The sequence below is a fragment of the Phocoena sinus genome, chromosome 9, assembly GCF_008692025.1.
Source record: "Phocoena sinus isolate mPhoSin1 chromosome 9, mPhoSin1.pri, whole genome shotgun sequence".
Lineage (NCBI taxonomy): Eukaryota > Metazoa > Chordata > Mammalia > Artiodactyla > Phocoenidae > Phocoena > Phocoena sinus.
Genome location: NC_045771.1, coordinates 7,016,827 through 7,043,383, shown reverse-complemented (window position 1 = coordinate 7,043,383; position 26,557 = coordinate 7,016,827). Strand labels below are relative to the sequence as shown.

The window sequence follows — 26,557 nt, the reverse complement described above, 5'->3', positions numbered from 1 at the left end:
CAGGCCCAGCCCAGGCGCGGTGCACGCTGGGACTCGCGGCCGCTCTGCCCCACAGCGCCCCCCTGCGGCCGGGAGGAGCGAGCGCTGTCTGCAGTGGCAGCCCGCGCCGTGCAGACCGGTCAGTCGCAAGCCGCAGCCGTCCGGGGGTGACCGATCCTCGCACTCTCTTGGGGGACCCAGAGGAGGGAGACGGAGATGCAGACGGAAAGAGGGGGAAATGCAGCGTCAACTGCAAATGGATGGATAGTATACTCGCTATTAACTGAGATAGAAACAATGAGAGGGAGTACAGGGGTTTGATTCCTCCCCAAAGCCAACGCCAGTCAAGGATTAGGTTCAAGGGGTCATCTGTGAGGTGATCTCAGGAACCAAGTCAGGGAGGTGAGAAATCAAGGGGCATTAAGCATTAACGAGCAGGTCCCCCCGTCGGCAACTGGGAGTCCATTCTGCTGGGGACTCAGAGGGTGCAGATCATCCCTCAGAATGGTCCTGACAAAGGTGAGGAGGCTGGGTATTCATCCTCAGGAAGTCAGGCAGAGTCATGACATCGCTGGCCCCATGGACTTACATTAGGAACACGACTCATAGTCTATAAAATTCAAGAAATGGTCTATAACCTAAATGTGAAATGGATCTTTTTTTTTTTTTTTTTTTTTTTTTTGCGGTACGCGTGCCTCTCACTGTTGTGGCCTCTCCCGTTGCGGAGCACAGGCTCTGGACCCACAGGCTCAGCGGCCATAGCTCACGGGCCCAGCCGCTCCGCGGCACGTCGGATCCTCCCGGACCGGGACACGAACCGTGTCCCCTGCATCGGCAGGCGGACTCTTAACCACTGCACCACCAGGGAAGCCCTGAAATGGATCTTAAATTTACTCTGCCTTTCACTCTTAAGCAGCCAGTATGGTTGAACTACTTAGATATATGTAATTGCTATCCCTAACTTAAAGGTTTTCTTAAAGAACAATACTGTATATATACAATTTAGCAACAATAAAGCAAATTTTAAAAGAAGTGAAAGTTGTCCATAATTCTGGTATTCTAACGTAAATGCTCGATTTTGCTTCATATAGACTTCCAGTCTCTGTCCACAAACATGTTCTTTTTATATGGTTCTGAGACACATATAATTTTTTGCCTTTTTATCTTTCACTTACCATACCAAGGTTTTCCATATTTCTCATAATCTCATAATTATACTTTTAAATGGCTGCAATTTAAGGTAGTGTATTAATCTGCTAGGGCTGCCATACCAAAGTACCATGGACTGTTTAACCGCGGGTTAAACAACAGAAATTAATTTTCTCACAGTTCTGGAGGCCAGAATTCCAAGATCAAGGTGTCAGCAGTGTTTGTTTCCTCTGAGGATTCTCTCCTCGGCTTGCAGATGGCTGCGCTTCTCCCTGTGTCCTCCCATGGTTGTCCCTCAGTCTGGGTGTTCTCGGTCCCAATCTCCTCTTATAAGGACACTTGTCACATTGGATTAGGGCTGACCCATAACACCTTGTTTTACCTTAATTACCTTTTTAAAGGCCCTATCTCTAAATATAGTCACATTCTGAGGTAGTGGGGGGTCAGGACTTCAACAAATGAATTTTTGGGGACTTCCCTGGTGGTCCAGTGGCTAAGACTGCGCTCCAATGCAGGGGGCCTCAGGCTTGATTCCTGGTCAAGGAACTAGATCCCACGTGCCACAACCAGAAAGATTCCTCATACCACAACTAAAAGATCCCACATGCTGAAGCAAAGATCCCGCGTGCTGCAACTAAGACCTGGTGCAGTCAAATAAATAATTTTTTTAAAGAATTTTTGGAAACACAATTAAGCCCATAACAGGTAGGGTAGTGTGAAGTATTTAGTGGCAGTTTAAAAATTTTGTGGCCCTAAATAATATTGCTTGAATATTTTTATACACACAGTCTTAAGATACAAAAAGTACAAAGTGCAAAGGATATACCAATACATTAAATTAGATTAAAATTTAAAACTTTGCTGAAAGGGAAAACCCTGCAACCTAGCATACTCTACCCAGCAAGATTATCCTTTAGAATTGAAAGAAAGTTAAAGAACTTCTCAGACAAGCAAAAACTGAGTTCATCAGCACTAAACCTACCCTAAAAGAAATGTTAAAGGGTCCTCTTTAAGTGGAAAAGAAGAGTCTATAACAAGAAGCAATAATCTAGAGGAAAGGAAAAATCCCACCAGTAAAGACAAATATATAGTATAGGCTGAGGATCAACCACTTAAGCTAGTATGAAGATTAAAAGACAAAAAATTGTAAAATTGACTATAACTACAATAATCAGTAAAGGGATAAACATGAAGTAGTAGAAGATGACATCAAAAACACAAGATGTGGGGGAGGCGAGGAAAAGTGGAGATCTTTTAGAATGTGTTTGAACTTAAATGACTACCTGGTTAAAACAAATAGATATTATTATAGGTAAACATATATGACTCCTGTGTAACCACAAATCAAAAACCTACAATAGTTACACAAAAAAGGAGAGAGAAAAAAAATAAATAAATAAATAAAAAGGAGAGAGAATGGGACACAAGCATACCACTAAAGAAAATCATCAAACCACAAGGGAAGAAACTAAAGGGAGAAGGGAAGAACAGAGAACTACAAAAGCAACTGTAAAACAAGTAACTAATGGCAATAAGTACATACTTATCAATAATTACTTTAAATGTCAATGGACTAAATGCTCCAATCAAAAGACATCGGGTAGCTGATTGGACAAAAATAACAAGAGCCAGCTATATGCTGCTTACAAGAGACTAACCTCAAAGCTAAAGAAACACACAGACTGAAAGTGAGGAGATGGAAAAAGATATTTCAAGCAAATGGAAATGACAAGAAAGCAGGGGTAGCAATACCAGTATCAGAAAAAATATACTTTCAAACCAAGTCTGTAACAAAAGACAAAGAAGGGTATTATATAATGATAAAGGGATCAATACAAGAAGAGGATATGACACTTGTTAACATATATGCACCCAATACAGGAGCACCTAAATATATAAAGCAAATATTAACAGACATAGAGGGAGAAATTGACAGTAATACAATAATAGTAAGAGATTTTAACACCCCACTTGCATCAATGGACAGAAGATCTGGAGATGCTCAACATTGCTAATTATGAGAGACAGGCAAATCAAAACCACAATGAGATATCACCTCACACCTGTCAGAATGGCCATCATCCAAAAGTCTACAAATAGCAAATGTTGGTGAGGATGTGGAAAAAAGGAAAACCTTTTACGCTGTTGGTAGGAATGGAAATCGGTGCAGCCACTGTGGAAAACAGTGTGGAGATTCCTCAAAAAAACTAAAAATAGAACTACCATATAATCCAGCAGTTCCACTATTGGGTATATATCAGAAGAAAATGAAAACACTAATTGGAGAAGATACATGAACCCCAATGTTCACAGCAGCACTATTTACAATAGCCAAGATACGGAAGCAGTGTAAGTGTCCATCAACAGAAAAATGGATAAAGAAGTCATACACACCCACACCCCCACACACACACCCACCACACACACTGTAATGTTACTCAGCCATAAAAAAGAATGAAAACCTGCCATTTGCAGCAGTGTGGATGGACCTAGCTGGTATTATGCTTAGTGAAATAAGTCAGACAGAGAAAGACGAATACTCTCTATATTATCACGCATATGTGGAATCTAAAAAGTAAAATAAATGAATGATATAACAAAACAGAAAAGGACTCACAGATATAGGGAACAAACTAGTGGTTACCAGTGTGAAGAGGGGAGAGGGGAGGGGCACGATAAGGGAAAGGGATTAAGAGGTACAAACTACTATGTATAAAATAAATAAGCAACAAGCATATATTGTACAGGACAGGGAAATATAGCCATTAACTTGTAATAACTTTAAATGGAGTATAACCTATAAAAATATTGAATCACTATGTTGTACACCTGAAACTAATATAATATTGTAAATCAACTGTACTTCAATTTAAAAACAAGATTTAAAACTTGAGATCAAAAGACATGATAGAGTAACCAAAACTAGGTCACAGATTGGGAAAAAATATTTACAACACGGAATAGCATATAAATAAACATAAATAACTGCTAAAAATCATAGACTGCCCTAGAGGAAAATGTGCAAAATTATGAATTCACAGAAAGGAAAAAAAAAAAAAACAAATAGGTGCTAAACACAGGACGATGTTCTATCTCACTGTTAGTCAGGCAAATGCAATATCTGTTTATGAAGATGCACATACCCTATTATCCAGCAATTCTTATCTCAGAGCTATTTTTGCATATCAAAGAGCCATATCCTAGAATCTCTAAAGCAGCACCGTTTTAAAAGTAAAAACAGGAAAATAATTTAAATGTCCAATCACCCAGAAGATGGATATCTTGTGGGACTCAGTTCATGTATGTGTGAGATGTGTGCAGTTAACTATTCCTGTCCAGCTGTTTTGCAGTGGCCTCTCCTGAGACCCTCAAATCCACAATCAAGTACTGCAGCGGTTCAGTGCTTCTCCACCACGGTGTTGTTGGGTATATCACAGATCCACGCATTAAGCCAGAGAAAGTCTTGGTTTGGATGGAGAAAATGTAAAACCAAGATCAAATCCATGCCCTCCAGGGGGCATGGCAGGGGAAGCAGGGAAGGTTTCAGTTGAATGTGGGGAGTGCTATTAGAGAGAGATATTTAGAGGATGCTATGAAGAGATGAGCACATGCCCAAAATGTTCCTGGTGTTGAGAGTGAATGGTGGATATGAAGGAGTTCAGAAGAAGAGACAGGAAAGGCATTCCAGAGGAAGCAGTCATGAGGATATGATGCATTTTGGAAAGATGAAAGTCATCTGGTATGAGTGAAATTCATACTGTGAATAGGTAACAAGATTAGGCTGAAAAGGCAGGTCCAGTTCAGCTCAGAGGTTCTTTTATGTCATGTTAATGAGTTTGCATTTATTTTTAAATTTTTATTTATTTTTTTGGCTGCACTGTGAGGCATGTGAGATCCAAGTTCCCTGAACAGGGATGGAACCCATGTCCCGCCCCCGCAGTGGAAGCGCAGAGTCCCAACCACCAGAAGTCCCTAATTTATTTTTAATTTTTAAAAAATTTTATTGAAATACAGTTGATTTACAATGTTGTGTTAGTTTCAGGTGTACAGCAAAGTGATTCAGATATATACATCTAAATATAAATATATAATATTCTTTTCCATTATAGGTTATTACAACATACTTAGCACACTTCCCTGTGCTATACAGTAGGTCCTTGTTGGCTATCTATTTTATATTTTAATCCCAAACTCCTAATTTATCCTCCCGCTTTGGTAAGCATAAGTTTGTTTTCTATGTCCGTGAGTCTATTTCTGTTTTTTAAATTTGTTTTCTATGTCTGTGAGTCTATTTCTGTTTTTTAAATAAGTTCATTTGTATCATTTTTTAGATTCCACATGTAAGCAATATCATATGTTGTCTTTCTCTGTCTGACTTACTTCATATGATAATCTCCAGGTCCATCAATGTTGCTGCAAATGGCATTACTTCATTCTTTTTTATGGCTGAGTAATAGTTCATTGTGTATATATACCACATCTTCTTTATCCATTCATCTGTCGATGTACACTTAGGTGGCTTCCATGTCTTGGCTATTGTAAGTAGTGTTGCTATAAAACTGGAGTGCATGTATCTTTTCAAATGAGATCTTTCTGGATATATGCCCAGGAGTGGGATCGCTGGATCACATAACTCTTTTTAGTTCTTTAAGGAACTTCCATACTGTACTCCATAGTGGCTGCACCAATTTACATTCCCACCAACAGTGTAGGTGGGTTTCTTTTTCTCCACACCCTCTCCAGCATTTATTCACAGACTTTTTAATCATGGCCATTCTGACTGGTGTGAGGTGGTACCTCATTGTAGTTTTGATGTGCATTTCTCTAATGATTAGCAATGTTGAGCATCTTTTCATGTGCCATCCTCATGTCTTCTTTGGAGAAATGAGTTTTCACTTATAACAAAATTGGAAACTTCTTAAAAATATCTTTTGAGAATAACATTAGAGTTGCATTTTAGAAAAACCAATTTGTCACAAGAGTGATAATGTATTACAGGAAAAAGCCAGAGGCAGGGAAATGTTAGGAAAAACACTTGAAAAAAAAAAGTTTTTTGGGCTTCCCTAGTGGCGCAGTGGTTGAGAGTCCACCTGCCAATGCAGGGGACACGGGTTCGTGCCCCGGTCTGGGAAGATCCCACGTGCCACGGAGCAGCTGGGCCCGTGAGCCGTGGCCGCTGAGCCTGCGCATCCGGAGCCTGTGCTCCGCAACAGGAGAGGCCACAACAGTGAGAGGCCCGCGTACCGCAAGAAAAAAAAAAAGTTTTTCAAAAGTGAGCTTATATGGTGTCAGCAGAGATAGAGAAGGGCTTTTATTTGGGAGAAATTTAGTAGGCTGGGTGTAGGAAAATCATTATCAAGTTTACAGCTCTGGAGATTAGCTATAATTTTGAGGTGAGAAAAACGGGAGTGTAAAGAAAAGAGATATAGAGTGAGGGCTGGTACTGATCAGGAGTCTTATTCTGGGCAATCTGTGTTTGAGATGTCTGTGGAAGTCAGAAACAATCAGGAGGAATCTGGAAATATGAACATGGATTTATAGATTTAAAAGTCATCATCACCTCACAGAGAACAGAGGAAACTGCTGCACAAGGTGTGGCTCAGGAGAGCCAGACAGGCGAATGGACAGAACAGCTGGCTGTGGATTTGGTGGGGGGCATGCTTCTTCCCCATTCTTGGCATTTCTTTCCATTTAGAGGAGGCTCCACCAGCACATCATTCCTAGTCTCTGCCTCCTCATTCACTTTGTTCAGGCCCAGGGCTATACCAGCAGGTTCTCCAAAATTAATTCATTACGGTTAAATGAGGTCACAGGGTTGGGGTACTAATCCAATAGGACTGGTGTCCGTATTAAAGGAAGAACTACCAGAGATGCCCCACCCCTATCCAGAAAAAAGCCACGTGAGGACACAGGGGGAAAGTGACATCTGCAAGCCAGGAAAAGAGGCCCTCACCAGACACCAACCTTGCTGGCACCCTGATCTTGGACTTCCAGTCTCTAGAACTGTAAGAAAATAAATTTCTGTGGTTCAAGCCACCCACTCTGTGGAATTTTCCTATGGCAGCCCTAGCAGACTAAAACACCCATAATGTAAGGAACTTTTGTCACATGAAACTTTATTACAAAAAAGAGGGGGAAAAGGCTAAAGGAGGAGCTCTAACCTGACTCTCACATCAGGATGACCAGCGCCTTCCACAAAAAGCTTGCTTTCCTCCAGTCTCTAGACTCTGTGCCTGGATTATCTGGAACCTTCGTCAAGGAGCCCTCACGGCCGCCTGCTCCATGCTGGCCAGTGTGGCTGAAGCATGTTGGCTGAATTTTTCGTCCTGCCTCAGCCAGCGCCAACAGAGCCAACGGCCCCACTGCAGAGCTGTCACTGCTTTCTGAGTGGAGTGACCTCGAGACTGAAGGGCTGCTCCCTGGCGTGCATGGCAATGTGGGTGTTGAGTGCCCCCAGATAGGTGAAGCCCTTTCCACACTCAGCACAAGAAAAAGGCCTCTCCCCGCGGTGACGGTGCAGATGGGTCTCCAGACTTCTCTTCTGGAGGAAGCTCTTGCCGCACTCGGGACACCCGAAGGGCTTCTCGCCGCTGTGCGTGTGCAGGTGCGCCTTCAAGCTTCCCCGGAGGCAGTAGCTTTTGCCGCACTCGGCACACCGGAAGGGCTTCTCGCCGCTGTGGACGCGTACGTGCTCCGTGAGCCTGTACCGCTGAGCGAAGCTTCGGCCACACGTCGCACAGGAGAAGGGCTTCTGGCCGCTGTGCTGGAGCAGGTGGCTCTTCAGGTTCCCTCTGATCCGGAAGCCCCTGTCGCACTCAGGGCACCGGAAGGGCTTCTCCCCGCTGTGGACCCTCGCGTGCTCGGCGAGCTGGGACGGCTGAGCGTAGGCCTTGCCGCACTCGCCGCACGGGAAGGGCCGCTCGCCCGCGTGCTGCCGCCGGTGCAGATTCAGGGAGGCCTTCCAGGAGAAGCTCCGGCTGCACTCGGGGCACCGGAAGAGCTCGGCCCCGCCGTGGAGTCGCCGATGCTCGGCGAGGTGCGCGCGGCGGTGGAATCCCCGGCCGCACTGGGCGCAGGAGAAGGGCTTCTCCTCAGTGTGGACCTGGAGGTGCCGCGTGAGCCCCGAGCGCCGCGGGAAGGTCCTCCCGCACCGCTCGCAGGGGAACGCCGTCTGCCTGGCGTGGACGCGGCGGTGGCGCGCGAGCTTCGAGGGCCGGGTGAACCCCCGGCCGCACTGCCCGCAGGAGAAGGGCTTCTCCTGGCTGTGCAAACGCTGGTGCGCCTTCATGGCGTTCCTCCAGCAGAAGCTGCGGCCGCACTCTGGGCACCGGAAGGGCTTCCTCCCGCTGTGCAGACAGATGGGCCCGCAGGCTGCTCTTGAGGCGGAAGCTTCTCTGGCACTGCGGACAGCGGAAGGGCTTCTCCCCCGTGAGAACTCGGACGTGTTCGGAGAGCTTGCTCCGGTGGGTGAACTTCCGGTCACAGTCGTCACAGGAGAATGGCTTCTCCCCGCGGTGTGCCCGCCTGTGGGCCCTCGCGGCCGCCTCCCGCGAGGGGCCTCTGCCGCCCTGCGGACCCTGGAAGGGTGTCCTCCCGCTGTGCACCCGCAGGTGCTCGGTCGGCTCGTCCTGCTGGGTGAACCCCTGGCCACACTCCCGGCAGGAAAACGGCCTCTCCCCTCTGGGCGAACACACATGCTTGTTCAGGGCGGCTTTGGACCGGAAGGCCCTGCCACACTCGGGGCACTGGAAGGGCCACGGGCCCGGGAGAGCCACCTGGTGCAGGGCCAGGCTGCACCTGAGACAGCTGCTCTGCTCGCACGCGCCGCGCCGGAAAGGCTGCTTACACGGGACCGCCCGGAGCCACCTAAGCTCCGCCTTCCCCCTGGACTTGCTTTTGTGCTTCGGGTATTGACAGTACTGGTTCTCGCGGTGGTTCCTTTTGTGCTTCACAAAGTCTCTCTTTATCTGGAAGACCTTCCTACAGACAAAGCAGGAATAAAGTCTCAGACCTGGTGGAATTTCCAGGTGATCTGGGGTTCCCATTGGCTTATGCCGTGGATCATTCTTGTCCTGATTAGATGCTGTGATGTCGAGGCTTTTATTATTTAGAATCTCTGTTTCTTGGAGACTTGGGTGTCGTAAGGCGGCTCTTTGATCTGATAAAATCTTTCTTTCCTCCTTGGATAAGGGAGCACAGAAGCCCTGCTCTTGGAGACCATTTAAATGGCATTCCTCCTCTTTTGCCCCGAGAGTTCCCTGGTCACCTGGAGAGACAAAAAGGCCCACCCTCATCAGTGATGGGTCTGCGGGGTCAAGGACTGTCTTCACATCACTGACAACGTGGGAAAGGGACTCCCGTTGTCCTCATGACTTTGTGAAGCTGCCTGCCACAGGTGAATTATATTGAAGTTTAACTTCGATGTGCAGATCCTTTCATCATTTGTTAACAAAAGGCTTAGCGTGAAAAAAATGGCAGGCAAATACATTTTGTGAGCCTATGAGGACCCTCAGAGGCTAAGCAGAACTTGGAAGAAAATAAAAATGAGTTACTATGAGAATCTGACCATTTCATGATAATATTTCTTTAAATCTGTGAAATAAATAGCACAATATTTAAGTAGGAAGGCTTCGGGTCATATTCTTGCACCCTTCCACCACAGATTTCAGGAAAAGTTTTCTGAAGAAATGCTTATAGGAAGTATCTTTCTTAGGAATGTCAAATGGCAATTTACTGAATTCACAAAGAACACTGTGGAAATAATTCCCTTTCCCAAGGAACTCCGAATTGTAAGAAAGTCACTGCTGTTCCCAAAGTAAAAGCCATGATGACAGGGTACAGAGGGAGCTGAGCTGCCACCTTATTCTCACCCACCACACCTGGAGAGGACAATTCCTGACCATCACCTGAGCTGCTATATTCCAGAACATCTTTTTCTCCCTCATCATATTGCAGTGGGTCACATAGCTCTCCTTTTTTAAATCTCTTAACCTGGGAGCAAACCTCACCCATCAGGCTTGCCCCAGAGCAGGACTCTGATTCTGCTCTGAGGTCATCTCAACAACACAGATGTTTCCAACTAGATGACGTCATATACTAAGTTAGCACCCACAGCTTTTGCCTGGACCATGAGAGAAGCATACTTGCCTGTCTCCTTGAATCCTATTTCTCACCACTTACTGTTTATCCCAGGCAGGGGAGTAGTTGTGTTACTGGGTGAGTACCACCTGGTACAAAGGAAACATTTGTTTTTAGGGACAGCTACCAACGTCGTTCATTCTTTGGTACTCAAAAACCTTTCCAGGCCCTTTCTAAAGGATGAAATTAAACTCCCACCATGGCATTTTTGGTCTCTGATACCAATTATGTGCCACCACTGCCACCCCCCCATCTTCCACTATGTCCCACAAATGACATTCAGCTATACTCAGTGCCTTCCATTTTCTAAATATAACAGGCTTGTTCCCACCTCTAAGCCTCAGATCATGTATGACCCCTGTTGAATCTTCTTTGCCTTACTAAATATGCCCATTCTATGCTATTTAAATCCTAATTCCTTTAGAAGTCCTCCTGGGATATTGCTGTCTCTCCTCTGCTTTCTCCTCTAAATCCCTATAGCGCTTTATTATCATTGCCACTTACTATTTATAAGTGTATACAGTCTTATAGTTGACTAATCTAATAGTTCAATATAAGTGACTAACCTAACTTCCATGTCAGTAGGTCAGTAAGACAGACAATAAACTCTTAGAGTGGGAAAATACATACATACATATATATATATATCTCCCAACCCCTGGCCTAAATAATATGTGACATAGTCCTATGAACATGGTAGGGACAATACTGATTAGATGAATGAATAGATGGTAGCAGTGAAATGAAGCCCCTGGGAATTCTTTTATCCTCCGATGGAGCTAGTCACACACTCCCTGGGTTTAAATTCCCTCTTTTTCAGGAGAGTCCTTGATACCCAGAGACTTAGTAGATCTCCATTTAGTAAAGCATCAACATACTCTAAAAAATGGCACATTCTCTTAAATACTTAAAGTATTAATATATTTAAAATGTTTTCCTTATGATACAAGGAATTAAAAAGTAGTCCTTCAAAAGGGATAAAAAAATCCCAAGTTCTAAAAATCTGTACAATAAAAAAATATACTGTACAAAATTGGAAGGCTTCTCATTTCTCTGTACACAAATGGACATGATGATGTGATGGGGAAGATGATTTCTCCTCAGGACTGGACAGATGGATCCTTTACTGTTCTCTTAAAGGCAGTTCCATTTTCTGTTTGTTTTTTTTTTTTTTAATGAAATATATACAACTTCCTTCTTTATAAAAGTAAGACATTCTTATATTTGCTACCAACTTGAGTGAAAAAAAATAACATTCTCCATCAAAATAATATTTCTTATTCACTACGTCCTGCTGACTCTGCAGAAAGATTAGCAAACAAGGCTAGGAGAATAAATGAGTCAGGCCCATCTACTCACCAGAAAGGCTAAGTGTCATTTGTGTTTTCTCTAAGTGTCCTTGGTCTCTGATTAACAGCATTCTTCCTTGTTCCAGCCAGGTGATCAAATCTGGCTTTGAAGAAATACAGCCTGCAGAGAGAGTCCACACAGACTCAGTCTGGGTTTCCTGAGTACTTGACTAAAAACAATTTTAGTTTTTAATTTTTAATTTTAACTTTAGTTTCATGGTTGACCTTGATTCCTGGAGACATGAGATCAATGTTAGGTTAAAAAAAATGGAAACTCTTGATTACATGAATAACTGTTAAATGTTCCCGACAATATTTCACAAAATTAAAGGAAACAGAGAGGTTGGGGATGATGAGGATCCAGGCAGAAAGTATTCAAAAGGGATCATTATGAGAACAATGTGAGTAGAATAAAAAGCAGTCGGGGACGGCGGGGGTGGGGGTGGGTCAATGAGGGAACCCAGCTGACTAAACTTTTCTGATTAGACTCTGCACATCTAAGGAACCAATTACTGAGGTGCCCACATTCTTTCTAATATTTTATTTATTTATTTATTTGGTTGTGCCACGTCTTAGTTGCAGCAGGCGGACTCCTTAGTCGCAGCTTGTGGACTCCTTAGTTGTGGCTTGCCAGTTCCTTAGTTGTGGCATTCGAACTCTTAATTGCAGCATGCATGTGGGATCTAGTTCCCTGACCAGGGATCGAACCCCGGCCCCCTGCATTGGAAGGAGGATTCTTTACCACTGTGCCACCAGGGAAGTCCTGCCCACATTCCTTCGTGATCAACGTAATGAAGGAACCAGGAGGCTGTTAAATGACAGTGATTATGAAGAAGTGGAGAGTCATGTGTCTAATGACATCAGCCTGAAGGGAGGAAGCGTTCTTACAAAGTAGTGGAGGGATTTTAAAGATGCATCAGATACCCTGCAGTGGTGTCACCTACGGCTCAGCCCTTGGATCAGTGTTTCTCGAAGTGACCTAGTTACCACCAGCATTAGCAGCACCTGAAGTACTTGTTAAAAACGTAGATGCCTGGGCCTGAGCCTGGACCTGCTAAATCCTAATCTCTGGAGTTAGGATCTGGACATCCTGTAAAGAAAATCATTTGCAAATAATACTGTTTGCTTTTTGAAATTTGGGAAAATCAGACTGGATTCTCCAAGCCCAAGGATTGTGATAACTCAAAACTCAACACTGGATCAGCACAGGGCTGTAGTTTCTCCTACCCTACTGGCCTCAGTCTCCTTAGCTTGACCCTAACTGTTGGGGTATCCCGGGGACAGCTGAGGGTGTCCTGTCCTTTTGACAAATTCTCCCTAGATTATCCCAACTGGCCCTGTGGTTTAAATGTCATTTATACAATGACCCCAAATGTGTGAATCCAGTCCTGATTTCACTGGAATTCCAGTCTCGCATACTCAATTATCTACTTTATATTTCCATATAAATGTTTAATAAGCATCTCAAACTTAATGTGGCCAAAACCTGCTCTCTCCCAAGCCTTCCTCATGTCAGTGAATAAAACCACTGCCATCGGGGCTTCCCCGGTGGCGCAGTGGTTGGGAATCAGCTTGCTAATGCCGGTGGCGCAGTGGTTGGGAATCAGCTTACTAATGCCAGGGACATGGGTTCAAGCCCTGGTCCGGGAAGATCCCACATGCTGCGGAGCAACTGAGCCTGTGCGCCACAACTACCGAGCCTGCGCTCTAGAGACCATGCTCTGCAACAAGAGAAGCCACTGCAATGAGAAGCCTGCGCACCACAACGAAGAGTAGCCCCCACTCGCCGCAACTAGAGAAAGCCTGTGTGCAGCAACAAAGACCCAACGCAGCCAAAAATAAATAAATTAAATAAAATAAATTTTTAAAAAAAGGCATTGCTCTTTAAAATAAAACAAAACAAAAAAACACTGCCATCAAGATACTCAAGCCAAAAATCTAGAAGTTGGTTCTTCTGTCACAGGACTCCACTGCAAGCCACTGGCAAAATCTGGGATGCTACCTCCAAAACATATCTGGAGACTGCCTCCTGCTCTCTGTCTTCATTACTACATACCTGGTTCAGCTGCCACAAAGATTCACCAGTACTGCCAAGGCTCCTGGTTGGTCTCTCTCCTTTATTTCTACGCACTGCAATTTATTTTCCACATAGCAACCCAAGTAATCATTAAAAAAAAAAGATATCATATTACTTCTCTATTTAAATCCCCCTATGGGAATTCCCTGGTGGCCCAGTGGTTAGGACTCTGTGCTTTCACTGCCGAGAGCGCAGGTTCAATCCCTGGTGAGGGAACTAAAAGCCCGCAAGCTGTGTGGTGCGGCCGAAAAAAAAAATCCCCCTATCATCTTCCCTTTATCTTTAGAATAAAATCCAACCCTGCGCCTCAGCCTGGAGGCCCTTCACAATCCGGCATAGCTGCCCTTTCTGTCCTCTTCTCCCATCACTCTTGTGCTAACCCTCTTTGCATATGTCACAATAGCCTCACTGTGGTTCCCACCGTGTACTGAGCTCATTCACTCCAACCTGTGGGCCTTTGCACTAGTTCTTTCTCTGCTCAGAATTTTCTTCCCCATGATTTCACATGGTTGACTCCCTCTTGTCATTCATATCTCAGACAGAATAAATTATAAACCCCCAAATAGAGAAAGAATTCTTCAGGTATACTGAGATCACCTATTAAATTGATAAGAGGAGAACTATTCTTTATGACACAAGACTGAGTTAGAGCAAGATGAGTAAGCAGTGAGGTACAATCTCCCCAAATTTCTCTTCCAATCCACTTCCTGAGTACTTCCCTGGAGATATCTAAGTATCCCATCCCCCTGCTCTCTTCTCTCTCCCTTTACCAGGGAAACATTCATCCCTGTCGTATCCACGTTCTGCAATGTGTTGGGTCCTCAGCTTCTTCTAATATAATAACTATGGCCCCTTCATGAGCGCCTTAGTTCTTATAAGGATGCATCTCATTCAGGCAACATAAGCAGGCACTAAAGTATCAGTTAAAGGAATAAAACAAAACACTTAAAAAAGAGAGTGGCAATTAGATTATTTTGTAATTCTAACTGTGGGAGAAAAGGGGGAGGGTTGGAGTGGGAGATAGAGAATGCAAAGTGTTAACAAGGCTGAGGGGCACAGATATCACCGGATAAAAAGGGACAAAATTCCCAGGCCATTACAGGAAGTTAAAGAGACATTCTGAATGTGGATTGGGCACAGTATCATATTCAACCAGCCAACAGCCAATAAAGGGAAGAAAGCCTACTAGTATCAGGTTGGGTCCCAAAAAGCGATTCCTTAGAAACCCATCTTACCCAGGGAATCAAGGCTCTCATAATTGGTCTTCATTTCCTGCTGATACATGTCCTTCTGCCACTTCTCCAGGATTTCCCACTCTTGCTCCAGAAAGTATAAGGCCACATCATCAAATGCCACGGGAAACTGAAATCATAAACAGTACATACATATATTTTCATTTCAAGGCTACTGTGTTTTTCAACATCCATGTCTTTAAGAGACAGGAAGGAACGGTATTAAAGTAGTTATCTCTGGATGGTGCCATGAACATAATAAAGGGGTCACAGAGGTCTACTGGAACTAAGTAAAGTGAATGGATGAATAGCAGGCCTTTGAGCACAGGTACCGTCTAAAGGAGGATACTTCACATAGCAGCAAACAATTACTGCAATGTAAGACTGGGCCAGTGTCGCCAGATATGTCAATGCGGTACGCGGGCCTCTCACTGTTGTGGCCTCTCCCGTTGCGGAGCACAGGCTCCGGACGTGCAGGCTCAGCGGCCGTGGCTCACAGGCCCAGCTGCTCCGCGGCATGTGGGATCTTCCCGGACTGGGGCACGAACCCGCGTCCCCTGCATCGGCAGGCGGACTCCCAACCACTGCGCCAGCAGGGAAGCCCCAGATATGTCAATTTTTAAAGAAACTTTTTAATTTTGAAACGATTATACATTCAAAGGTAGTACAGAAGGGTTCCCTGTACCCTTCAGTTTACCCCAATGGTCACACAGTACATTATTACACTGTCAAAACCATGAAACTGACATTGGTAGTGTGTGTATATTTCTACGTGATTTCATCACGTGCTGACTCATATAACCACCCTGCAATCATGAACAAAACTATTCCATGACCAGAGATCTCCTTTGGGCTACCCCTTCCTAATCACACCCACTAATCTATTATCCGTCTCTGTAACTTTGTCATTTCAAGACTGTTACAAAAATGAAGTCAGAGAATTCACTGGCAGTCCAGTGGTTAGGACTCCGTGCATCCACCGCAGGGGGCACGGGTTCGATTCCTGGTCAGGGAACTGGGATACTGCATGCCATGTAACGTGGCCAAAAAAAAAAAAAGTCATAGTATGCAACTTTTTGAAATTGACCTTTTTCAGCCATCATAATGCTTTTGAGATCCATCCAAGTTGTGTTTATTGTTTATCAATATTTCATTTCTTTCTGTTGCTGAGCAGTAGTCAATGGCATGGGTATACCACAGTTTGGTTAACCACTTACCTATTGAGGGACAATGTAGTTGTTTCTAGTTTGGGGCTATTACCAAAAATCTGCTATAAATTATCATGTACAAGTTTTTGGTGGGGATACATTTCATTTTTCTGGGATAAATGCCAAGGTCTACAACTGCAGGGTCATATGGGAAGTATACGTTGTTTTCTAAGAAACTATTTTCCGGAGTGGCTGAACCCTTTCACATTCCTACCAGCAATGCATGGAGATCATTTCTCAGCATCCTCACCAGCATTTGGTAACGTTGCTTTTTGCTTTTTTTGTTTTGGCTGCACTGCGCAGCATGTGGGGTCTTAGTTCCCTGACCAGGGATCGAACCCACACCCCCTGCCTTGAAAGGGTGGAGTCTTAGCCACTGGACCACCAGGGAGTTCCCAATGTTGCTATTTTTTATTTTCATCATTCTAATAGTTGTGCAGTGATGTCATTGGGATCCGAGTTTGCACTTCTATAATGAATAATGATGATGAGCATATTTTCATGTGCTTATTTCTCATCAACATAACCTCTTTGATGAACTGTCTCTTCATGTCTTTTGCCCATTTTCTAATTGGACTGTTTTTTTTGTTGTTGAATTTTGAGAGTTCTTTATATATTCTAGATATAAGTCCTTTGTCAGATATGTGGTTTGCAGATATGCCCTCCTCCATCCATAGCTTGTCTTTTCACCCTCTTAACAGAATTTTTCCCAGAGCAAAAGTTTTTAATCTTGATGACATCCAACTCATCATTTTTTTCTTTTATAGATTGTGCTTTTGGTGCCACATCTATGAACTTTTCACCAAGCCCTAGGTCCCAAAGGTTTTCTCCAATGTCATCTTAGACCTTAACATTTTACATTTGGATGTGACAGTCCATATATATGTGTATATATATATATATGTATATTTATTTATTTATTTTGGTTGTGCTGCATCTTTGTTGTGGCAAACAAGCTCCTTTAGATGCGGCGAAGTCTCCTTCATTGTGGCTTGAGGGCTCCTTAGTTGCGGCACGTGGGCTCCTTCGTTGTGGCATGCAAACTCTTAGTTGCGGCATGCATGTGGGATCTAGTTCCCTGACCAGGGATCGAACCCGGGCCCCCTGCATTGGGAGTGTGGAGTCTTAACCACTGCCACCAGGGAAGTCCCTGGATGTGACAGTTTTATGTGAACTCTCCTGATTTTTACATTTTGGCAACTAAAATTCACAATTTTAACAAGAAATAGTTAAAAACAAACAAACACAGAGCTGCGAGCCACAATTTGTTCATGGACGTTTAATCTACAACCTCTGGTATGGACTGACTAACCAGGACCGCTCTTCCTGGAGGTTCGAAGGGCAGATGCACTGTGACAATAGGGAAGGAAGAGAAGATATATAATTTAGCTTGTGAAGATTCCATTTCACTCCTTTCAAATTCTGTGCTACAAATGTAGATGAGAGCCTACCAAGGCAAGTGCTGGGCAACTCACAAGACAGCTCGGCCTCTTCGCAAGTATATGAAAAATGTTGGTCCCAAATGCTACAAAGTAAACTCTCCCAATAAAGGAATCTAGGAAACTCCACAACCAGGCCCACTTGACACTTTCTGAAGAGAAAAGTTGCAGAGATAAAATTCCATCATCAAAACTATTACAGGCGCCCAAAGCTGAAGTATCAGCTAGTATAACAAACCAGTTAAAACTTGGTGTTGCATTTAAGGTGGGACTTTCAAAGAAATTCCTCTACTGTTTACTTGCAACTCACCCACATGCTTTCCACCTACAAAAGACTTTTCTGTGAGCATTCTCACAATTAGCACTGAACTGCTCCAGTGAAAAGGAAAATCAACCAGAAAAATGCTGATTTCTCCCTGCCTACCCCCAATAACACAACAGCCAAGAAGCTGACATCACTTGAGCTTTCTCTGTGGACTCAAACTTATAGTCAAAGAAGAACTATTACAAACCACCAAGTTTCACAGAACAGAGAGAGATATTCCAGGACGTTGAAGAGAGGCGGCCTGAAGAAATCTGAACAGAATTGGTACCTGCCAAGGAATGCTGCGGGAGAGGGGTGAGAAGCAGAAGGAAAGAAAATGCACTACATTAGTGAGATTAGATAGGAAATCTCAGTGGAGATACAAGGAGAACTTGCATACTTAGGCAAGTTATACTTAATTGAATGTAGAGTTTCCTGGATTAGGCTTGGAATATGTCTTTCAAACTCTAAAACCAGTGTTCAAATTTTCCATTAAATCACTAGAGTATTCGTGGTAAATCTGAATTAGGATAACCACCCAAACTGGTTAAGTTTTCCGTCTTTTCCTAGAGGGAGCTGTCTCCAGTCTTCTTCCAACTTTTGCTGGAAGATGTGCTTCATTTGCTGATGAAGATGTGCTTCTCTGAAACTCCATGTCAGCAGAGCTCGGCACGTGAGCCCAAGAAAAACCGGGACGTTCAGAGACCCCAGCACAGGACGGGAACAGCAGGGGAACTGAACGGACCACAAGCGAGACCCTGGGTTTCTCCACGGGACCCCTTTCTCCCAGATCAACCTCACAACAACTCGAGCACCTAGACCGCGCCTTCTCCGGCCCGGGGTCGGAGCGCAGTCCTGCTTACAGACAATCCCCGGCCGGGGCTCCCACCGCCTCACTCTCTGAACCGGGAGCCCATTCCAGATCGCGACGGGGCCCGCATCGTCCACGGCCCCTCTTACCGGAGCCGGCTCGGCCATGTCCCCTCGCGGTCCCGCCCGACCCCGGCCCCCCCCACCCCCAGCCACCCGGTAATCCAGGCGACGCCGCGGCACCTCCCCTACGGCGGTCCCGCGCTCCGCCCAGACCAGCCGGCCCGGCCCTGGCGCGGTGCACGCTGGGACAGGCGGCCGCTCCGCCCCCACAGCGCCCCCTGCGGCTAGGAGGCGCGAACGCCGGCCGCGGGAGCCGCCCGCAGGAGTGGACCTCGAGCACATTTTCATGTGCCTAATTCTCACCCACAGACCCTCTTCGGTGAAATATCTCTTCACGTCAAATAGTCTTATTTTAACTTTGTTCTGATATACCTTTCTTTAATTACTATTGACGCTATAGACTTTTTTAAATTGAAAAATTTATTGAAATAATTGTAGTTTTATATGCAGTTATAAGAAATAATGCAGAGAGGTCCCATGTTTCACTTCTATTAATTTGTGTGGGGGGGTATTTAGTTCCATGAGGCTTTAGGCTTTTCTATGCATTAATTTGTTTTTCCTCCTTTGTAACGCTGTCTTCATTCCCTATTTGATCCTAGAAAATGCTCTTACATATTGATATAAATTCCATATCACATCACAGTCACATCACATAATCCAGTGATGTTTCTCATACATTTCTTATTCAGTAGCTTGGCTTATAAGATTTTTCAAATGTATATTTTCAAATTCACTTATTTTTGTCTTTGATGCAATCTGATACTTAAGTATTTAGAATTTCTCTGTATACACAGTGAGTAGTAAATACAAATTTATTTTTTTTGATAAACCATTTAACTATGTAAAACTATCCAGTTTATGGTGTTAGATATGGATCTAAAGTAGTTCTTATTATTCTAATATCCATCTGTACTACTTGGACAGCTTTTGCTCTATCACAGTGAAATTTGCTTTATTCCCTTAACTAGTAGTGTTCCTGAGACTTCAAAGCCACTGGAACCCCTTCCTCTTTATGTGTGTCTGGAGGGCTCACAAACTTCCTTAGTGACTCTTGTAGTGTCTCCACTGTTGTCCCTCTGCTGCTGCCAATGAGCATGTCACTGTTGTTGTGGTAGCCAGTGATTATTTCTCCTAAAGCTGCTGCTGGGGCCTCAAAGTTGGGGGTATGGATTTTCCTCAAATGATTACAGTTTTCAGCCTAATTAAGTTTCTGGGCTTACAATGTCTTTTACTGGGACATTCAAATGATATTCCCAGGAGACCAGAAAGGTGAGCACCTGAAGGACACCCCTACCTATTACACACTTGGTGTGTAAATGGCTGCCCAGTCTCTGGATGTCTCTTACACAGAAGGAAAGAAATCACAAATAGGCATGAATACAGCTATTTTTGTAAAATTCTGCTTAGCTTCCTAAACCATCTGTACAGGTCAGCCCTTCTGTTCTCCATGAATGAGGAAGGTGTTTCCCTACACGGCCTCACAACTATCCTGTCCCAAGTTTTAGGCCACCCCAAACCAACTTTGCACAACTCCATTTTCCCCAGAGTTCTTTCTGGCTGACTTCAGGGAGTCCTGTTACACAAGGAAGCCACCTATGGTGGAAAGAGCTTGAGTTTAATGTGAGAAAGACCTGGCTTTGGATATAGGCCATACCGTCCGCCATCTTTGTGACACCAAGCAAGTCACTTGACACTTGGAACCTTAGTTTCCATATCTGAAGGGTCGCTGTAATAATTAAGTGGGAAGCAACTTAAATGTTCATTGACAAGGAATGAATAAAGAAAATGTGGTACATACATAAAATCGAATATTACTCAGCCATAAAAAAGAATGAAATAATGCCATTTGCAGCAACATGGATGGACCTCAAGATTACCATACTACGTAAAGTAAGTCAGAGAAAGACAAATATCATATGATATCACTCATATGTGGAATCTAATTTTAAAAATGATATAAATGAACTTATTTACAAAACAGAAACAGACTCACAGATTTCAAAAACAAACCTATGGTTACCAAAGGGGAAATGTTGGTGGGGGAGGGGTGGATAGGAATAAATTATGAGTTTGGGATTAACATACACACACTACTATATATAAAATAGGTAACCAACAAAGAAGTACTGTATAGCACAGGGAATTTTACTCAATATTCTGTAATAACTTATATGGGAAAAGAATCTGAAAAAGAATGAATATATGTATATGTATAACTGAATCACTTTGCTGTACACCTGAAACTAACACAACATTGTAAATCAACTATACTTCAATAAAATTAAAAATAAAATATATGTAAGCAAAAAATAAAAACTAAGTGAGAGAACATAGATAAAGCAGTTTTATCATAGTACCTGGCATTCATTCCTCCTGGCCTCGCCCCTCTCCCACCTCCCTCAGCCTCAGATTGTCTGGTATGCAGAGAGGCACATCCTTCACCCTACCTGGAAGTCTCCTTGGCTTTCTTCTCTCGAGTCTTATTTTCTCTCCTAGCCTGAATCTCCCAGTCCTGTGTTATTTCCCTGCTAAGAATTCAGCATAAAAGCCAGCATATTAGGCAAAAATCAGATATAGTCAAAATTACCCCAAACGTCTTCCAATTTGCTCCTAATTGTTGTACACATGGTTTCATACAACTCTGTACAGCAGTTTTTTGTTTTTTGTTTTTTTTGCGGTACGCGGGCCTCTCACTGTTGTGGAGCACAGGCTCCGGACGCGCAGGCTCAGCGGCCATGGACTCATGGGCCCAGCAGCTCTGCAGCATGTGGGATCACTCCCGGACCGGGGCGCGAACCCGTGTTCACTACATTGGCAGGCAGACTCTCAACCACTGCGCCACCAGGGAAGCCCATGTACAGCAGTTCTTATACACACAAATGTTTCAGAACCAGTAACTTAGACCAGAGGCAGGAAGAAAATGAAAGTCCAGTTATAGATGTCTGAACATTCAAACCATCCTGCCTCTGAGACAATCATCGAATCTCTGGAGGTGGAGAAGCAACGAGTGGGGAAATGGAAAGCTGCATGACTGTTGGGACTCCTCTAGTCCTCTTTAATATGAAACCTCTATATGCTTTCCACAGTCAGTAGACTTGAGTGCCGTCATTCCACTAAGCACATACTGGAGGCACACAAGATGTGAAGTATCTGCCACATGGGGGCGCTATGAGAACTAAAAGCTACAATGTGCTTATTCCAGCAGCGCTTGGTGTACAGTAAGCACTCAACATAAGTCACCTGTTGTTATTACCTTCTTTAAAAGGAGCAGGTAAAAGATCTAAAAATCCCAGAACCAGATGGAAAACTGCCTTTCTCATTTCACTAAGAAGCATCATATACACTTAAATGAAAATATATGAACCAGTTCTTTTAAAATATCTGGTTAGAGAAACCCAAGATTCTGAAAAATTACACACACACACACACACACACACACACGGAGGAAGAACCTTACCTATAATATTCTGTTTTATTTTTGCTTTTTTCTTTTCTGGGGCTAAGCCAGGATCTGTTTAAATTACTGGGATTCACTGTTCACTGTTCTTTTTCTGGTACGGTGCTGGAAATGAGGAGGAAGGTGCCTGTCAACCCCTAAAGAGAAACCATACCCTAACCTGCAGCTTAGATTGTAAAGTTGCATTTGTCAAGTTTGAACTCTGATTTGAATCACTATTTACAAGCAAACGCTGATGTTTCCTCCTTAATAAGCAGGAGAAAAAAATCTTGTTTTTTAAGCAGGAATGAATGGGGGAGGCTGTATTGAATCTAGGAATTCCGGGAGAATGTGGCAGTCTGGTCCCCAGCTGCATATTAACAGATGCCTGGCATAGAATTTTGTTTAGGAATCATATTAGCCACTCCCACCTGCTGTATGGGGCAAAATGCATCACCTTACAGATTACCCTTTCCCTTCTTTTTTTTTTTTTAATTTACTTATTTTATTTTATTTATTTTATTTTTGGCTGCATTGGGTCTTCGTTGCTGCACGTGGGCTTTTTTCTGGTTGCAGTGAGCAGGGGCTACTGTTCTTTGCAGTGCGCAGGCTTCTCATTGCATCGGCTTCTCTTGTTGCGGAGCATGGGCTCTAGGGTTACAGGCTCCAGTAGTTGTAGCACGCGGGCTCAGTAGTTGTGGTTCACAGGCTCTAGAGTGCAAGCTCAGTAGTTGTGGTGCATGGGCTTAGTTGCCTCATGGCATGTGGGATCTTCCCGGACCAGGGCTCGAACCCATGTGCCCTGCATTGGCAGGTGGATTCTTAACCACTGTGACACCAGGGAAGTCCACCCTTTCCATTCTAAAGATCTGGCCCTCCTAGTCTTACATTAAGGAAACGTTTCCATGAGCTGTAGTGAACTGAGGAAAAAATATATGTTCGAGGCTCTCTACCCCCGTAACAGCTGGAGAAAGTGTAACAATGACACAGATAGGGGAGTTCCTGAAATAAAACCCCAGGAGGCATCTATAAATTTATAAAATGTGGATTCAGGGGAACTAGCCATGGGGAAGGCTTGGGACCCTGTTTCTTACTCATTGTCTTGTCAAAATTAAATGTTCTGTGGTTGCAGTTATACTGTGTTTTGGTGATGGTGACCATTTCTATCTCTTCGGGAATGAAACCTGGAGAAATCCAGTGTCATAGTCTCACTTTGGAAATGATAGAGCGAGCTCCCCTGGGACTTGCAGCACCGCAGATATACGTCAAGAGTTTCCTCTGATGCATCTCAAAGTAGTCTCTGCAGTGTCCACGCTGAGGAATCCCACAAGTGTGCCAAGTTAGTAAGTGTTTTGTGCTGTGAAAGTGTCAACCTGCTGTATAGCACAGGGAACGCTACTTCACTTCGCTGTACAGTAGAGACCAACACAACATTGTAAAACAACTATACCCCAACTAAAAAAAAAGAGAGATCAATGTAGATGTCCTTCTCCATAGGGACAGGAATTTGTTTTGTTCCCTGCTCTATTGCCAGGGTACAAAATCTGATACAGAGTAGGTAAACACATCTTTGTTGTATGAAAGAATATTAAAATCAAAATATGTTGCCACTTTAAGCAAGACTAGAAAGAATAAGTAAAGCTCTTCTCTTTAAATGACTTGGGATCTGGATCACTTTCCATAATGAGTTTTACCAAAAGCTTTAATCTGAGAGCAATACAATTGTCTGCAAATTTGCTTGGGAACAATATAAGAAGGAAAGTTTTTTGAGTGTCAGAAAACTCTGTATATCCCACACAATCAAAAGTATAATATTTTATCATAAAAAGAAGGTCTCTGTAAATAAATGCAAAAGTATAAAGAAAATAAAGTCATACCACCTACGTAAAAAAAAAAAGTGTTAATGAACCAGAAGTCCCCCAGAGATGATAGCAAAATGCACCGAAAGCGAGGCTGAAGCTGTGAGTTATTATTACTTTTTAAAAAAATATTTATTTATTTATTTAGGCTGCTGCAGGTCTTAGTTGCAGCATGTGGACTCTTAGTTGTGGCATGCATGTGGGATCTAGTTCCCTGACCAGGGATTGAACCCTGGCCCCCTGTACTGGGGGGCGCAGGGTCTTACCCACTGGACCACCAGGGAAGTCCCTGAGTTATTGTTTCTTTCATGAAGACTTCTTCCAAAAATGTGAGGGATTAAAAAAAAAAGAAAGAAAGAAAAAACTCAAGAGGGGGGAGGGCCTTCCTAAGCCAGGTACCAAACCCCAAAATCATAAAAGACTGAAAATGTCAGTTACATAAAACTAAAAAATTTCTGTTTTGCAAGATGCCAAATGGCAGATGTCAAACTAGGGAAAGTATATATAACACATAAAAAATTGCTGTGTTATATAAAGAGTTTGTGCAACTCAACAAGAAAACATCAACAACTCAACAGAAAAATATTTTAAATGTGAACAGTTCACAGAAAAGGAAATTCCCAAGGCTTTTAAGCTTAAGATGTTCAACTTTACTCATAATAAGAGAAATACAAAGTTAAATGAGATTCCACTTTTTACTTAGGTTGGCAAAGATCAAAAAAGTTCATAATACATTGGGCTACAAATATGGAAGAAAAAAGCACCCTCATACATCTTGGTGAGAATTTGTGAACATGACCTCTATGAAGGACAATTTATTGATAGACGTCAACATTTTATCTTATTTTCTAATTATTTTTGGCTGCACCGCACAGCATTTGTGCTCTTAGTTCCCCAACCAGGGATCGAACCAGCACTCCTTGCATTGGAAGTACAGAGTCTTAACCACTGGGCCACAGGGAAGTCCCTACTTCAACATTTTAAATGTACACACCTTTTAACCCAGCAGTTCCACTTCTAGGAATTTTTCCAACAGATGGTTTTGTACCTATGCACAGAGAATTATGTTCCAGGATATCTGTTACTATATTGCTTATAAAAGCAATATTATCTATTTAGACTAGAAATAATCTAAGTGTGCCTCAATAGGCGATTGGTGTCAAGTAAGGAACTATACAGGGTTTTACCCTATTTTCAAGTTCCCAAGTTAGCCTGCCATAGTTTCCATGGATGCTGGACAAGACAGGAAATTCCTGGGTCAGAGACAAAGGACTCTGTTACTCACAGAGCAGGGGACAGTGTGAGCTTCGTGTTCTGGTCAATTCGCTCCTGGGGGTGACACAATATGGCCCAGGTGGCTAAGGCACACACAATGGACCTGTGCCAAGGAACAGCGAGCCTAGGAGCCCCCAGCTGGGGCTGCCAGATTTAGCAAGTAGAAACACAAATGTCCAGTTAAATAATTTTTTTAAAATTTATTTTTGGCTGTGTTGGGTCTTCGTTGCTGCATGCGGGCTTTCTCTAGTTGCAGCGAGCAGGGGCTACTCTTCAGTGCGCGGGCTTCTCATTGCAGGGGCTTCGCTTGTTGCAGAGCACAGTCTTTAGGCACGCGGGCTCAGTAGTTGTGGCTCATGGGCTCTAGAGCTCCGGCTTTGTAGTGGTGGCACATGGGTTTAGTTGCTCCGTGGCATGTGGGATCTCCCCGGACCAGGGCTCGAACCAATGTCCCCTGCATTGGCAGGCGGATTCTTAACTATTGCGCCACCAGGGAAGTCCCCCCAAATAATTTTTAATATAAATGTTTCACAGGGCACATTGACACTAAAAATTACGTGTGGTTTATTTGAAATTCAAATTTAATTGGGCCTCTTATATTTAATCTAGCAATCCTATGTTAATCTTGTAAGGGGGATGTTAGTCGACTTGTCCAACCTCTGACCTGGAGGAAGACAATATCTTTACTATCTTTGTCAAGAAAAAAATCTGCCTTCTCCCCCAGGGGGAGACATGGTCTCTGTCCTCCCAGGTTGTTTGCATACACATTCCCTTGAATGAAACAGTTTTATCCAGTCCAGGATAAAAACTGTTACAAGACATGTAGAAACACCGTGGAGAATTGCCCACCAAAAATTCACATAAACTATGGAGTAAAAAACATGTATGTCATATGGTTGACGTAGGGATTAAACCTGATGGTTGTGTAAACAAATAATAATCACTAGTTCATTTTCAGTTTCCTTACCTAATTGCTGTTTTAAATTTTTTGCAAGCTTCTTTTATGATTTCATTTAGCTTGCCAACCTAACTTTCTGCATCTGCGCTCTGCTCCCCACTTTACCACATTTTAAGATCCAACAGCACTGCCCCTCATGTACTTTTCTGAATATCCCATGCTGAGCACACCTCTGGGACTTTGCATGGCTCTTCACTCTGATTGGAATGACCATCTCCCAT

At 43.5% G+C, this 26,557-nt stretch overlaps 1 protein-coding gene across 1 annotated transcript; it reads right to left on the bottom strand.

Moving 5' to 3' along the window:
- Window positions 1–7,219: 7,219 nt before the first annotated feature.
- ZNF425 (zinc finger protein 425) lies at window positions 7,220–18,866 on the bottom strand. Its single transcript, XM_032642185.1, is given in 5 exon segments — window positions 7,220–8,486; window positions 8,488–9,394; window positions 11,626–11,736; window positions 14,928–15,054; window positions 18,836–18,866. Coding segments are annotated over 5 exon segments (2,148 nt in total). The 5' UTR covers window positions 18,854–18,866; the 3' UTR covers window positions 7,220–7,501.
- Window positions 18,867–26,557: the final 7,691 nt, after the last annotated feature.